The 14,181-nt window shown below is 40.0% G+C and overlaps 1 protein-coding gene and 1 pseudogene across 1 annotated transcript; both read left to right on the top strand.

The window, feature by feature from the left end:
- The first annotated feature begins 499 nt into the window (after positions 1–499).
- LOC103956345 (probably inactive receptor-like protein kinase At2g46850) lies at positions 500–3,689 on the top strand. The gene is made up of 3 exons (XM_009368308.2): positions 500–1,780; positions 2,438–2,521; positions 2,617–3,689. The coding sequence occupies exons 1-3, from the start codon at positions 1,000–1,002 to the stop codon at positions 3,687–3,689; spliced, it is 1,938 nt and encodes a 645-aa protein (XP_009366583.2). The 5' UTR covers positions 500–999.
- A 1,277-nt stretch (positions 3,690–4,966) lies between these two features.
- LOC103956383 lies at positions 4,967–9,708 on the top strand (annotated as a pseudogene).
- The last annotated feature ends 4,473 nt before the right edge of the window (positions 9,709–14,181 follow it).

Genomic DNA, 14,181 nt, shown 5'->3' with positions numbered 1-14,181 from the left:
CACAGCATGCACGGCATTCCATATGAATATACGGTACGAAATGTAGGCCATTCCACAGACCATAAATCCTCCCCTCTTTTTCAAACTCCCAAGCAACCCTCTTTCAACATCCAATTACATTCCTCACCTTGCTAGTCACCTTGCTCTACACCATCGTGGCTTCACCTCCATACGAGAAAATCTTATTGTGTGGTTCTAGAATACCAGTTCATAGTATACTCAGTTCTCGTGGTATGATGATGATTGACGATCATTGGAGCATATAGGGAGAGGAAATTGAAGCACTTGGTAAGTGATAGTGTTAGGTGACACTAATTAGTTAAAAACAGTCATGTTTTCAGCCGTATTCTTTAATTGAAATGCTAAAGAGGATAATGTTTAGAGAAATGATAGGAGAGTTGCAAAGATGTTAATCATCATAGATCGTGAACTCACCTACAACAAAACACAATAAGCCACAACTTAATGTTGAACACACCACAAACATGTAAATATCATTTTTGCATTCATGTGAGTCAAATTTAAGATACTCTCCAACTAGACTAACTAATAAAGACTGTATGCTGCTAAACTAACTGATTTTGTATAAACTATAAAGATGACAATGTTGAATGGCATGATGATTATTGTTAAATATAAACGCATACAATTGTTCAATTAGACAGTTATACCATATAGCAGTGTCACGGATAAAATAGTATCCTCACAGACATTTCTTCTATTTGACATGGCATTTCATGAACTTCACTTTGTATGGAACCCATGTATGAATCATATTACACTACTAAAACTCTCTTTCACTTGCTCCCAAAAATAAAAAAAAAAAAAATAAAAAAACTCTCTCTCAGTATTCTATTTACCACTAGCATATAAGCATAGGCAACAAAAATACCAAGTACTTGCTAGGCAGTCTCATCAAACCTGCACTCTTTCTTCTTCCTTTAGTATACATTTCTTTCCAAATATTCTCTGCAGTTATCAGCAGTTTCAGTCCTGGCAATGTTACCTCTATTTCTACCTTCCCTTGTTCTCCTTGGACTCCTTAATTCCTTACCATTTTCTCATTCCCTCCATGGCCAACAACAAAAACTAGAACAACCCACTTTGCCTCCCAACCAGCTTTGCAATGAAAAATGCGGACAACTTCAACTACCCTTCCCATTTCACTTGAACAAGTCTTGCAGTTCAGTTTCTGATGCTTTCCACCTCTCCTGCCAAAACTCAACAACCCTTTTCCTCAACATTGGTTCCGAAAGCTACCGGGTGCTAGAATTCTTCTCTGATGGCCTACTAGTGGACTTTCCGGGCTCCTCTTCGTGCCGCCAGTACAACGACTTGAACTCCTTCGATTTCTTGGGAAATGACTATTTCGGAGTCGCGGTTGAAAATGTGGTTGGCTTATATGATTGTGAGGACTCTTCTTTGTGCAAGACAGATTGTGAAACAAATGACTTGCCTGGTTGTGATGGCAATGAGAACAGCTCTCCTGCTTGCTGCTACCCTCTCTCTGATCATAGCGTGTGGCATCTTGGTGACAAGTTTTCGGTTTTTGCCAAGTTTGGATGTAGGGGCTTTTCCAGTTGGGTTGTACAAAGAGGGTCTAACTTGGGGAAGAGAGGGGTAAAATTGGAATGGGCAGTGCCAAAGAACTCATCCAAGGGAGTTTGTGATAGCAGTGCTTATATTACTAATGCAACAGTAGTTGAAGGAGGGGTGAGATGCATGTGTCCAGATGGGTTTCTTGGTGATGGCTTTGCAGCTGGTGCAGGATGCTTGAAATGTGAGTATATTGAAATTATTTTGTGCATTTTTCACTTTAAAAATCACATTTTGAGTATTATTGCCTCTAAGATTGAATTACCGAGTACGTACTTCAGAGATCGTCGAGTCAATATTAGTGTATTTTGAGGGTTCGTCTGATAATCAATTCCGTTTTCAAGGCAACTCTAAACTATTGGAAAAAAGAATTCATTTTCTTCTTTCTGCAGGTTTATTCATTTTTTTACTTTATGTGGTCTATTGCTATTCTAACATGTCCCTTCATAAAGACACAGCGGTTTGATGTTCTTTAATCCATTTCATGCCTTTGAAGAAAATTGTACTTTTTTTTAGTAAATTAGAAAAACACTCTGACAACTATGCCAGATTGTTCAATTGAAGAAAACAATTCTTCGACTGAAAACTTGTCATGTTCTCACTTATTCTTAGGTTCAAAATTCCTTCAGTGCCCGACTTCCGTTGAAATGTCGCTACGGTTTTTTTTTATTTCTGTTATGAAGTATTAGACATGAAATGTTTTTTGTACAGTGTAATGTTATCAGAGGCTTCTATGTCAAAAGCCCTTTTATTCTTTCACATTGTTTGTGTTGCTGAAAATTATAAGGTCAACACTAGTATAACAATGGCATTACTTATATATGTGACATGCCTTTGGCAGCATGCATCAAGGACAGAAAGGAAGCATATGGCAATGATTGCTTAAAGATAAAGCATGGTGGCCGAAAACTTGCAATTTTAGCCGGTAAGTGATGAAAGAATAAACAAAATAAACCAATCTCTCCATTAAAGCTTCCTATTCATTGTTATGGAATAATTTCATGACATGTTGAACTGCAGGAATTCTAGCTCCAGCTTTCATCATAGCCTCCTTGATTTCACTTTTGTATATATTAAAGCGGCCTGCTAAACCCAGAACATTTGATCCTGCTCGGAAAGTCCATTTTCACAGCACCATGTCATTCCGAAAAGCTAGTAGGACGCGGTTATTCACATACCATGAGCTAGAGGAAGCTACCAAAGGGTATGAGGTGTGTCAGAAACTTGCAGATGGAAACAATGGCACAATCTTTGCTGGGGTTCTTGGTGATGGATCGCATATTGCGGTGCACAAGGTAGATTGTGAGAATGAAAAAGACCTAATTCAAGTCCTATCACAAGTCGAGGTTTTATCTTCTGTTTTGCACCGAAATATCGCGCGATTTATTGGGTGCTGCATTGACTTGGCCTATACTCCACTGCTGGTATATGAACATCCAGCGAATGGTACCCTCGAGGATCATTTGCATCAAAACGGAGGACAAAATGTTGCTCTTGACTGGTACAAGAGGCTGAGCATTGCTGCTGAAACAGCAAGTGTTCTTGCCTTTTTGCAATACGAAATTTCTCCTCCCATTTTCCACTGTGATCTCAAATCTGCCTACATCTTCATTGACGCTAACTTTTCTAGCAAAGTTGCCGGATTTGGGTTACTGAATTCCAGTCCTGGAGATAGTTCTCAGTCACACAATCATGAAGGTTCGCATTTTCAGCGCAATGATGTTTACGCTTTTGGTGTCATGCTATTTGAGATGATTGCAGGCTCAAATTGCTTGGACTTGCCGGCAGTAGCCCTGCAAAAGATAAGGAGTGGGAAGGTGGAAGAGATTGTGGATCCACTTCTCTACTATCATGAACAACCTTCGCACAGGCGTGAGCAGATAGAGGTGGTTGCAGACCTTGCCATGAGGTGCCTGTTGTTTGGTGGAGATGGGAAGCTGGGAATGTATGATGTTGCGCGCGAATTAGTACATATTAGAAGGGACAGCAGTGATGGAGGGAGCAAGAGAGGGCCTGGACTAGAGGAAACATTTTCGAACTCAAGCCTGCTTCAGATGATTTCAATGTCTCCTGATTCGAAATATGTGCCTTGAATTTGTTATAATTGGTAAAAAAAATATGTGACTGGAGCTCAACAAAATTTGTAGTTCATTTCACTTTCCATAGAGGTTTTACATGTATTTCTTTGCTGCTTCTATGTGTTGTACACAGCTGATCAGAAGGGAATTCAAAGAGATCAAAACTTGCATCTCTTATATATCAAACCTGCCTGCCTAAGTGCATCAAACGAAACTCTCATTGTTTGATCGAGAGTTGAAAAAATATAGTAACCCTCATGTTATAAACTCTCTTTCCATGATGAGTAGTTTTTGAATCTGATGCAAATTATAATTGTTAAAACCCCACATGGTGAAAAAATTTGTGCAATTCAAAATACTTGACATAGGTTATGGTGAACTGTGTATCTTCCTCCACAAAATTTTTGAGTGTGACAATCACATCACAATAGAATTCAATTAGTAACATCACGTGGAGGTTGATTAAGAAAGCCTTCTGAGTCTTAGATGCAATGAATTTGGACATGCTAATTAATTTAGGATACATTTGTGGATTGTCCAATGATGCAATTTAAATTGTTAATCCTCCTGTTCATGCACCCAAATTTCATCCAAAATATTGCTCAACATATCGGCTAAAACCAGCAACAATAGAGGCTTCATCACCATGAGTCTGAGAAAATTATAAGCTAGAATGTTATAAATCCAACTTCCAGGGTTAAACGTTACAGATGGAGTCTGCTGCAAACTCCTCTCAGAGGCTAACACGTGGCACTGCCTCAAAGTTTTGACCAATCCCAGCCTTTCTCTGTCTATCTCTCTCCCTTCCCCTCCCGATTAACCTACTATAAAATATGAATATCATCCAAAGGCAAAATTCTTGCACTTATTTCTTATTCATCTTCTTCCTTTCTAGTTTCTATCTCAACCCCCAAACGTCCTTAAGGTGCGTATGCTTCGACCTAATCTTGTAAATCATGATCTTGTCTTCAGGTTGATAACTCCAATCCTCAATTCCGATTTTTTTGTTGATAAGTTTGTTCGTGAGAAAGGGTGTTAGCTTGATATACAATGTTAAGTCACTTTCTAACTCTTTAAACTTTCAAAGTTCGATCATTGTTTAAAACCTTTTCTTATCTCAACGAGTCGCTGATTATGGGAAGCTATATTGAAGATTATAAACTGGAGTATTGTACCGAAATGCATAAATTATGAGGGCCCGCGTAGGGGGATATGCCCAACATTTGTTGTTACATCTTAGCTGTTTGCATGTTTTAAGACTGAATGCATGTTTTCTGCCTATGGTTAAGTAGATGGCTTCTGAAGATCACCGTGAAGAAGCTAAAGCCGCCATAAAACGACACAAAAAAGCTCCTAAATTAAATGAGAGGATTCTTTCTTCTCTTTCAAGGAAATCAGTTGCTGCACATCCTTGGCATGATCTTGAAATTGGTACATCTCTCCCTATGTTTTTGTTGGAAGTCGGATCTCCATTTGGTTTGTCAATATTCAAATTTGACTCTAAAGCTTGCTGTAATGTTGTGGGGCTTGCATTCTTTTGAATGTGTTGTCACATGCTCAAAATTGGATGTGAGGGACCGAAGGATTTTCTCCATGACACGAACATCGTCAAGCTTCTTGCCGTTCCTTTTTATTTGATTCACGATTACAAGTAGTCGAGAATAGTAGTCAAGGCTATACAAACAACCGAGGTCAATCTCAAGAGTGGAGAACTGCTCGAGGAAAGGTGCATATCCAGTGTCACAACTGCAAGCAATATGGATATTATGCCAATGAATGTTCATATAAAAATGGTGAGCATGTCAACATGGCAGAATCAAGTGCAAATGCTGGTGAGGAACTTACGATCTTACTAGACACCATGATTCCAGTAGCTAACAAGATGTTTGGTATTTGGATTCTGGTGCAAGCGACCACATGTGTGGAAAGAAGGAGTTCTTTGCCGAACTCAAAGATGGGGCCTATGGATTTGTGAGTCTTGGTGACTCCTTAAAGTTGTCAGTTGAAAGCTTTGTTTGGCCTCAAGCAAGCACCACAAGCTTGGAACTCAAAGACTGATAACTACCTTCATCAAAATGAATTTCAGAAATGTCCATATGAGCATTCAGTTTACATGAAGAATGGTGCAAAAAGGGAGTTCTTAATTCTTTGTCTCTATGTAGATGACTTGTTGTTTACAGGAAACAATGAAGCAATGTTCTGTGAGTTCAAGCAATCCATGTTCAATGAATTTGAGATGACTGACAATGGATTAATGTCATACTTTCTTGGCATAGAGGTGAAACATGAAAGTGATGGTACATACATCTCTTAATAGAAGTACATAAGAGACATATTGGAGAAGTTCAATATGGACAGGTGCAATCATATCAACACTCCAGTAGAAACTGGATTTAAGTTGTCCAAGGAAGGAGAAGGTGAGTTTGTAAACTCAACTGTGTACAAAAGTCTCGTTGGAAGCCTGAGGTACCTTACAATCACAAGATCAAATATAGTTTATGGTGTTGGACTCATGAGTCGGTACATGGGAACACCAAGAGAGTCTCATTGGTTGGCTGCTAAGAGAAGTTTAAGGTACATAATATGTAGTCTAAACTATGTTATGTTTTATAATTTTGGTGGAGATGCAAAATTATTTGGTTATTCAGATAGTGAATGGGGAGGTGACCAAGATGAAGGGAAAGCACAAATGGCTATGTGTTTTTTTTAGGATTAATAGCTTTCTCATAGGCTTCAAAAAAGCAATCAATTGTTGCTTTGTCGTCGTGTGAAGCTGAGTACATTGTTGTAGTTTTAACAGTGTGTGAGGCAATTTGGTTAAGAAATCTTTCGAAATCTTTATGTCATCCATAAGTGAAATCTACTATATGATACATGTGGATAACAAATCAGCAATCAAGCTTGCAAATAATCATGTTCAACAGGGAATGAGCAAGCACATTGATACCAAGTTCCATTTTCTGAGGGACCTTGTGAAGCAAAAGACAATTGAGCTTGTCTATTGTCACACCAAGGAACAAGTAGCTGGCATCTTCACAAAGCCACTGCCAGTTAAACCCTTCAAGTTGTTGTGTGAAACGCTAGGCATGAAGGCATTTTGATTTTGAAGGGGTGTGTTGGAAGTTGAAAGCAAAATCAATGCCAATAGGAATAGGAATAAATGCCAATAGTTGAAATTGTTGGCTGCACAACTATCTTTTCAGCTAGCATGTTTTTTAACTTTCTGTAGCTGCCTTGTTTTTCAAACAACAACAGTTGTACTTGACTTTTACTTTGATAGCATTCAATGCTATGTTTTATGTTGTCTTGTAAAATCTCTATAATACAGATACATGTATGTATGTTCCACATATCCCATTCCAGCAATAAGAGTTGCAAACTCTTCCAATATTTCAGAGTATTTTCTCAAAGCTTAGTTGCTTCTTTTCTTTCTGTTGGTCCAGTTTCAAAGTGAGTGAAGTGAGAGGTGTGATAGAGTTACTAAACTTATCACCCACATATTTTGGTATTGCGTTAGTAAACTTTTAAATACCAGTAGTTATATACTTATCTATTTATATGTTAAGATCGTTCTTACTGTTTGAGCTATTTTTCAGGTTGATCGGATTTTGTATCCATCAGTGGTCTATCCTTACAACCACGGTTTCATCTCTCACACATTATGTGAAGACAATGATCCCCTGGATGTGTTGGTTCTCATGCAGGTACTTGTTTGCTTCATATATATCCATCTATTCTGTAAAATATCATCTGCTAAATTACATCAAGGGGTAATGGAAATTAGAATAGATTGCCAAAAAGGCAAAAAGACAGCATAATATAACCAAAGTGCTACATGTACCTTGAGCATTGAGTAACAAGTTTCTATTATGTCTCATTAGCCAATTAGTCTATTCATAATTTCATATTAGCAAGTTGATCCATAAATATTTATCCAAATCGGTGAAGTTAAACAGGAACATGTTCATCCAGGCTGTTTTCTACAAGCCAAAGAGATTGGACTAATGCCTATGATTGACCAAGTACGCCTCCATAGCTAGCAAATTCAAACTCTACCACTACTTTCTGATTTTATTTTTTTCGCTAACTTTTATTGATTCATACTTTTAATCAGGGATAGAAAGATGATTAGATCATTGCAGTTTGCGTCGATGATCCTGCATATAACCATTACACTGACATCAAAGAGCTTCCCCTTCATCGCCTCTTTGAGATTCATAGGTTCTTTGAAGATGGCATCCTTTACAATTTTACTTTCAAACTTAATGTATTACTTCAGATATATATATATATATATATATATATATATATATATATATATATATATAGGCTCTACAAATGCCCCCACACCTGTTAGGTTGCTCACAGAAAATGGCAGCAGGTATAGAGATTTTCCCTTGCTTTAGGAAACATAAGATTGTTTCCTATTTTGATGCAGATTCCCACATTAATTGGAAATTAGATCCTTCTAGGAAAAAGAAATAAATCACTTCCGAAGTCTATTTAAGTCTAACTTAAGTAGATAATTAAATCAACTTCAGAGAGCAATTTATTCTACCCTACAAGAGAGAAAGCTAGAGGACATTTGTTCCCCCTCCCCTAGCTATCTTCTACACTTGCCCGTGCAAAAGACCATATTTCGTTTCTTTCTTCGTCTTCATGTCGCACCAAGGTAAGAAAAAAATTATTTTTTCCTTGTCTTCGTAACTTTTGGGAGCCTTGGGGGTTGAAATTTGGCTCGACGGGGGTCGAGGATGTGTGAAAAAATGGCTGGAAAACCACGGCATGGCTGCTGCTATGGGTAGCTTGGTGAAGCGGCGACTGACTGGGCTAGGTAGGGCTCGGCTTAGGCTAAGCTGATAAGGCTCTAGGGCCCAGGACCATACCAAGGAGATGTGTTTCTCCTTCCTTTTTGGGCTTGGACCCGTATGCGGAGAAAGAATGAAAGAGAGGGAAGCGGCCCGTGAGGCCTTTGGGCCGAGAGGGTGTTAGGCCAAGAGGGAGGAATGGGAGTCAAAGCGGGTTAGGCTCTCGATGTTTTTTTTTTTTTTTTTTTTAAATTTTTACATCCGTCTAATGATTCCTCCTTATTTCTTTGTAGAATTTCTTCGAGTATGTCTTCTTCAAGCCATAAGAATGACGCTGGTGTGTAGTCGTTGTATCGCCAAGGCAGGTGTTTGAGTAAGGTGGGCTACTTCAAGGCTGCTCACTTCAAAATTGGCTCCGATGACTCGTTCAAAGATTTCCTTAAGGCGTATAGGCATGCCATTCCATCGGGGTGCATGTGAAGCGTGTCAAGAAAGGTGGCAGCCGTGAGCCATGTAGCGAGGTTCGGAGGTCTATTAAGTTTCACCCCTACTACTTTGTGTTAGGATTTACTTTTCTAATGTTGTGTTTCTTCCAAAAAGTGCTTTGCTCCATGACGTGTGCCCCCGCTTAATGTTTTCCAAATACTGTATGTGTGATGGTGGAATTCCTCAATCTAAGCCAATTCTTTGACTTGGATCTGACCATCAATGAATTTTGGTATTTCTTTGACATAGGCCACATTGATGGAGTTGGGCAGCTGCAATCCCACCATAAGTTCTTTAATAATTCGAGCAGAGAAAATCATGACTAGGCCAAAGAGACTTTGGAGATAAGTTGAGAGTATGAGTCTGATTCTTCCCCTGAGCTACACATTCCAACAATTTTGATCACTGGTAAGTAGACTGCTTACCTTTTAGGCTGCTTTGTATTTTTGCTGAGCTACTATATGATTTGTTGATTGTCCTCTTCTACTTATGTAGATTTGGAATTTGGCTCAACTCTCAAGACTTCTCCAGATATGAAGAAGTTATATGTTGCTTTAGGTATCCTTGCTGAGTACCGTGAATGGCGTTGGTTGCTTAGTCCTATTTGTTGAGAGAAAGGTGGGTTGCCCCCAAGAAAGAAGATAAAGCAGATCAAGGCGGAGGCATTAGCTCGTCCGATTGTTATCGTGGAGCTTGCTGTGAACAAAGGTGGAAATAAGAAGTCTTCCTCACCTGCTTAGGAATGGCGTTTGAGAAAAAGCCGAAGACTTCCTCCGTTGCTCGCGAGGGTCCGCCTACTGCCGATAGGCTTGTGATTGACTTGACTTATTCCAAGGGGAAAAAAGATGAAGCTGCTAAATTTGAGCTGGTAACACCTGTCATGCCAAAGGTGGCTAGTATGATTGCTAACAGAATTGCTCAGCATAGAGGTTCTATCGTGCCCCCAATACCAAAATTTATGAAAAGACGTTCGTTAGGGGCTAAATTCAGTTCATATTTGGAGAGGCTAACTATTATGAAGAGCGATAAGGTGGACTTTACTGCTAAAGTGGCACTAAGACCCACTCCCCTTGTTCTTGAGACTGATTCGCCTGCTAAGAAAGATAAGACTGCTTGCGTGGTCAGTTGTGAGAAATCTACAAAACCTGTTTATGGGGAGGCTGTTGAGATTCGTGCGCTCTTAAAACCAGATCTGCTTGAAAACATGGATGTGTGTGCTAAGCTTGTTGATGGCATTAGAGGGGTTGTTTGCCCAAGTTCATTTTCGAAGCATACAACCCTATATAAAATGACTGCCTTGCTTGCTATGGTACAGAAAACAGCGATTCTGGCAGCCAAGTTTATGTTCCTTGATCAAGAGAATACCAAGGCTGCCAAGGAAATAACAAAGAATATGGCAGTTAAAGCTTATTCCTCTGCTGAGAAAATCAAGAGGTTGGAGTCTAAGCTCGCACTTTGAAGTGGTCTAATATCTCTGCCCCACTTCTCTGCATCTTCAGATCGTTCGCCAAGAGATCGTTGACTTGAAGACTAGGCTTGACATGATCCAAGTTAAGTATGAAAGTGCAGAGAAAGAGATTGGATGTTACATACCTCATATTCAAGATCTTAAGCGTGCCATTTCTAGCTTTGTTCCATTGCTTACGCAAAGGATGAAAAGTTGATTGCTGCTTATAATCAAGTGATCCATTTCAAGAAGATCGTCAATAGGTTTGAACTCAAAGTGTTGGAACCCTATTGTGCATTGGAGATCAACGAAAGTCTAAAGAAGGAAATGGATGAGCTATGGCGCATCCATGTTGGTCTGTTCGAGGAGAATAAGCAGCTGAAGGGCGAGAAAGATGGGCTAAAGGCTTCACTTATTCAAAGTCAGGCTGATTTCTACAAGCTGGGTTACGTAGGTCATCTCTTTGGTAGACCGTCTGACTTTGAGTTTGTTGGGAAAGACTTCGAGACCTTCTCTATTTCTACGGAAGACTTGTTTGCCTTTACTTTTGAGGCTTCCATTGGAGAAGTAATCGGAGAAGTTGGTGCCCAGGTTGGGGTAGCCGGGGTAAAACATTGGATGATACCATTGTTGAGAGTGTTGCGGCTGTTGAAGGTGTGACGACCGAGTAGTCGTGGGATGTCCAAGTTGCTGAAGAGTAGACTTCTAGGTAGCCTTTAGGATTTTCTTTGTTTTCTTTATTGCTTTTTTCTTTGCTTGAACTCATTTGGCCTTTGCTATTTGTTTATCAATTTTGCTAGAAAATTTAATAAACTTGCTTCCTTCGCTTTTCTTCATCTTCATTTCTTTTGTTTACGCCCAACCTTTGACCTTTAGACCAGCAGCATGCGTGCTGCTTTTCTATAAACAGACAGGCCCACGTAGACTATGCAGACGTAGATGTTGGTGTAGAACTTTTGCAAAGTTGTTAGCCATAGGGTCGGCAGCCAGACGCCTTAGTTACAGAAGCAGACAAGTCTGTGTAACCACTTGGCTGTTAACCTTAGCTTTCTTTAATTATTTGAGCTATATGGCCTGCATCACAACATACTAAAGATTTTTGGATCATGAAATTCGTTAACCTTTCGTATCAAAAGTACGCAGTTGTATAGAATTTTGTAAGCAAATATCCGAGATAACTTTTTGCCTTTTATGTAACCAATTACGTGGGTTGCATAGCAAGTATCACACCACTTTAGGAATTAGTGTAGATCTAAACAATCATTCCGCGCTTTGGCAAAGATGAAGCTTATCGACTGCATAGCATGTCGTCAGTGGATAGAGTTTCGTACATGCACGCTAACTGTTTAACCTTTCACAAAAATGTGTGATGTTATAAGTTTAGCACAACTTACTGCTCAAAGGTTAAGTTGTAGGCAGTCTTCTGGAAACGGTAGGCTACATTAATGCACTTAGCAGCAGCAGCTTTAGGGTTCCAAGGTAGCTGTCCATAGGGCGTACTGCATAATGTGCCTCCTCCGTCTCTAAGGCCTGGCTTCCCACAGATTAGGCTAAAAGACCAAAAATCCTTTAGTCAGGTAAGCCTTGAAAAAGACCATTATGGCAACTTTTAGGAATCCCAGCGTAAGCCATCATGCACTTAGTTACACCAGGGCAGCTCAACTCATCCACATCTGGATATTCGAAGTGTATAGTTTATCCTCTCACATCAGAGAGCAGACCTATATGGGTGTCAAGGAATTAGTTTACCCTCTCACACTGGAGAGCATGTTTGGTCCCTAAGGGGTGCAATTCCTGTGACAAGTCCCTAAGAAGGGTGCGATCTTCTTTTGAAGTGCAGGAGTGGTCAATTGTTGTAAGCATGCAACCGAGCCAAGTTGTAAATTACTTTTGAATTCCTTATTAAAAAATGAGTGAAACAAACGAAAACTTAGTTGTAAGGTAGGAACTACATAACAACTGGATAGCCTTCGGCTTGCGAGGTGGTGCCCGTCGAGCTACTTGAGTCTTCGGGGTTTTGATGTAGCGAGAGATCATGCATAGTACTTTATAAAATTGTAGGCATTCAACTGTTTTTCGATCTCTTTGTTATTCATGGTGGCAAAGGTGTAACTATCATTGCCGCCTGCTCTGCTGATCTTGTACGAACCTTCCCAGATAGGATCCATTTTTTTAGAGCCTTCTTTGTGGGCAGTGATGAAAGCTTTTCTTAGGACTAGATTTCTAGGCTGGAACTACCGGATCTTAACCCTTTTATTGTAACTAGAGAGAAGTTGCTACTGGTAGGCTGCAATGCGGGTGATGACATTCTTGCGTTTCTCATTTGCCAGATCTAATTTGTGGCCATCTCCTTTCTGTTTTGTTCGATGCTTGGCAGTAGAGTACTGATACATGGCATGATGACATTGGGAGGAATGATTGCTTCTGAACCAAATGCCAAAGAGAAATAAGTATCACTGGTTACTCGTTGTTTGGTTGTGCAATACGCCCATAGACATTCGGGAAGTTTGTTTGGCAATTTTCCCTTCTTATCGGAGAGGGATTTCTTGACGCAGTTGAGAATCATCCTGTTGGATGCTTTGGCCTGCCCATTGCCTTAGGGATACCTTGGCGTGGACATGTGCTACTTGATGCCATATTTTTTGAAGAACTTCGCCAAATCTTTGCTTACGCATTACGAGCCGTTGTCTGTGACGATGGATTGAGAGATGCCAAATCGGTAAATGATGTTCCTCTATATGAAGCGCTCTATGTCCGTTTGAGTTGTGGTTGTCATAGGCTCCACTTCCACCCATTTTGTGAAGTAGTCAGTTGCCACGATCATCATGCATCTGCCCCATGTAGCAGGCGGCATTGGCCCTACTAAGTTGATTGCCAATTGTATGAATGGCCAATGACTCGTCAGTGGGCAGGTAGTGCTGGTACCGGTTTGTAAGATAGATCGTAGGTGATACTGAGTCAAAATGACGATCGAACTTCTAAACTACAACAATTAGAGCCAAAATTAGCTTTTCGATCATCGGGTATCTTGTTTCCGCATAAGAGAGCTTTAAAAGTGTAGAATACTGGTAGTTGGGCCCCTAGCTCTTCTCGTATGAAGGCAGAGCTTACTGTTACATATGAGATTGCCAGATAGATGTATAATTCTTCGGCTGCCTCCGTTTGGATAGTAGGGATGGGATGTCAAATATCTGTTCAAGTCCTGAAATGATTTCCCGCACTCACCGTCCCACTAGTTTCTTTGTGCTTTCTTGATGGCCTTGAAAAATGGCTTACATCGATTTGTTGAGCGCGAAATGAAACGGTTGAGCGCAGTTGGGCTTAGTCGTTAGTCGATTCTAGCCATTTTATTCAGATGCTCGGGATAAAGAATGATGTAATCAGCATCCTCTTCTGGCTTCCATCTTTTTTCTTCTGTCGGTGTGTCCTTCTGAACATCATCATTTTGATTCATCTGTTGTGGCTACTATTTGGTAGTAGGCTTGTCCTTCTCAACCTCGGTAGCTCCTACGGGAGTGAATGAGTTCTTCTTTGACTCCTTCAGTATTTGCACTGTGCATCATCAGGATGTAGTCTGGTCAGACTTAATCTCTTCGACTCCTTATCCTATGATGCTGAATCAGATTTTCTGGTACTCGACGGAGGTTACGGTGCCCAGTTTCACTAGTCAGGGCCTTCCAAGAATCCCGTTATAAAGAGACAAGTCACTGATTATAATGAATGTTTACTTTGAGACTTTTAGTGGTGTTCTCACATCAAGTGTTAT

The sequence above is a fragment of a genome, unplaced genomic scaffold (assembly GCF_019419815.1).
Source record: "Pyrus x bretschneideri cultivar Hongxiangsu unplaced genomic scaffold, Pyrus_bretschneideri_v1 Contig4, whole genome shotgun sequence".
Classification (NCBI taxonomy): domain Eukaryota; kingdom Viridiplantae; phylum Streptophyta; class Magnoliopsida; order Rosales; family Rosaceae; genus Pyrus; species Pyrus x bretschneideri.
The sequence above is the reverse complement of the archived record's forward strand: the minus strand, read 5'-3'. Positions and strand labels throughout refer to the sequence as shown.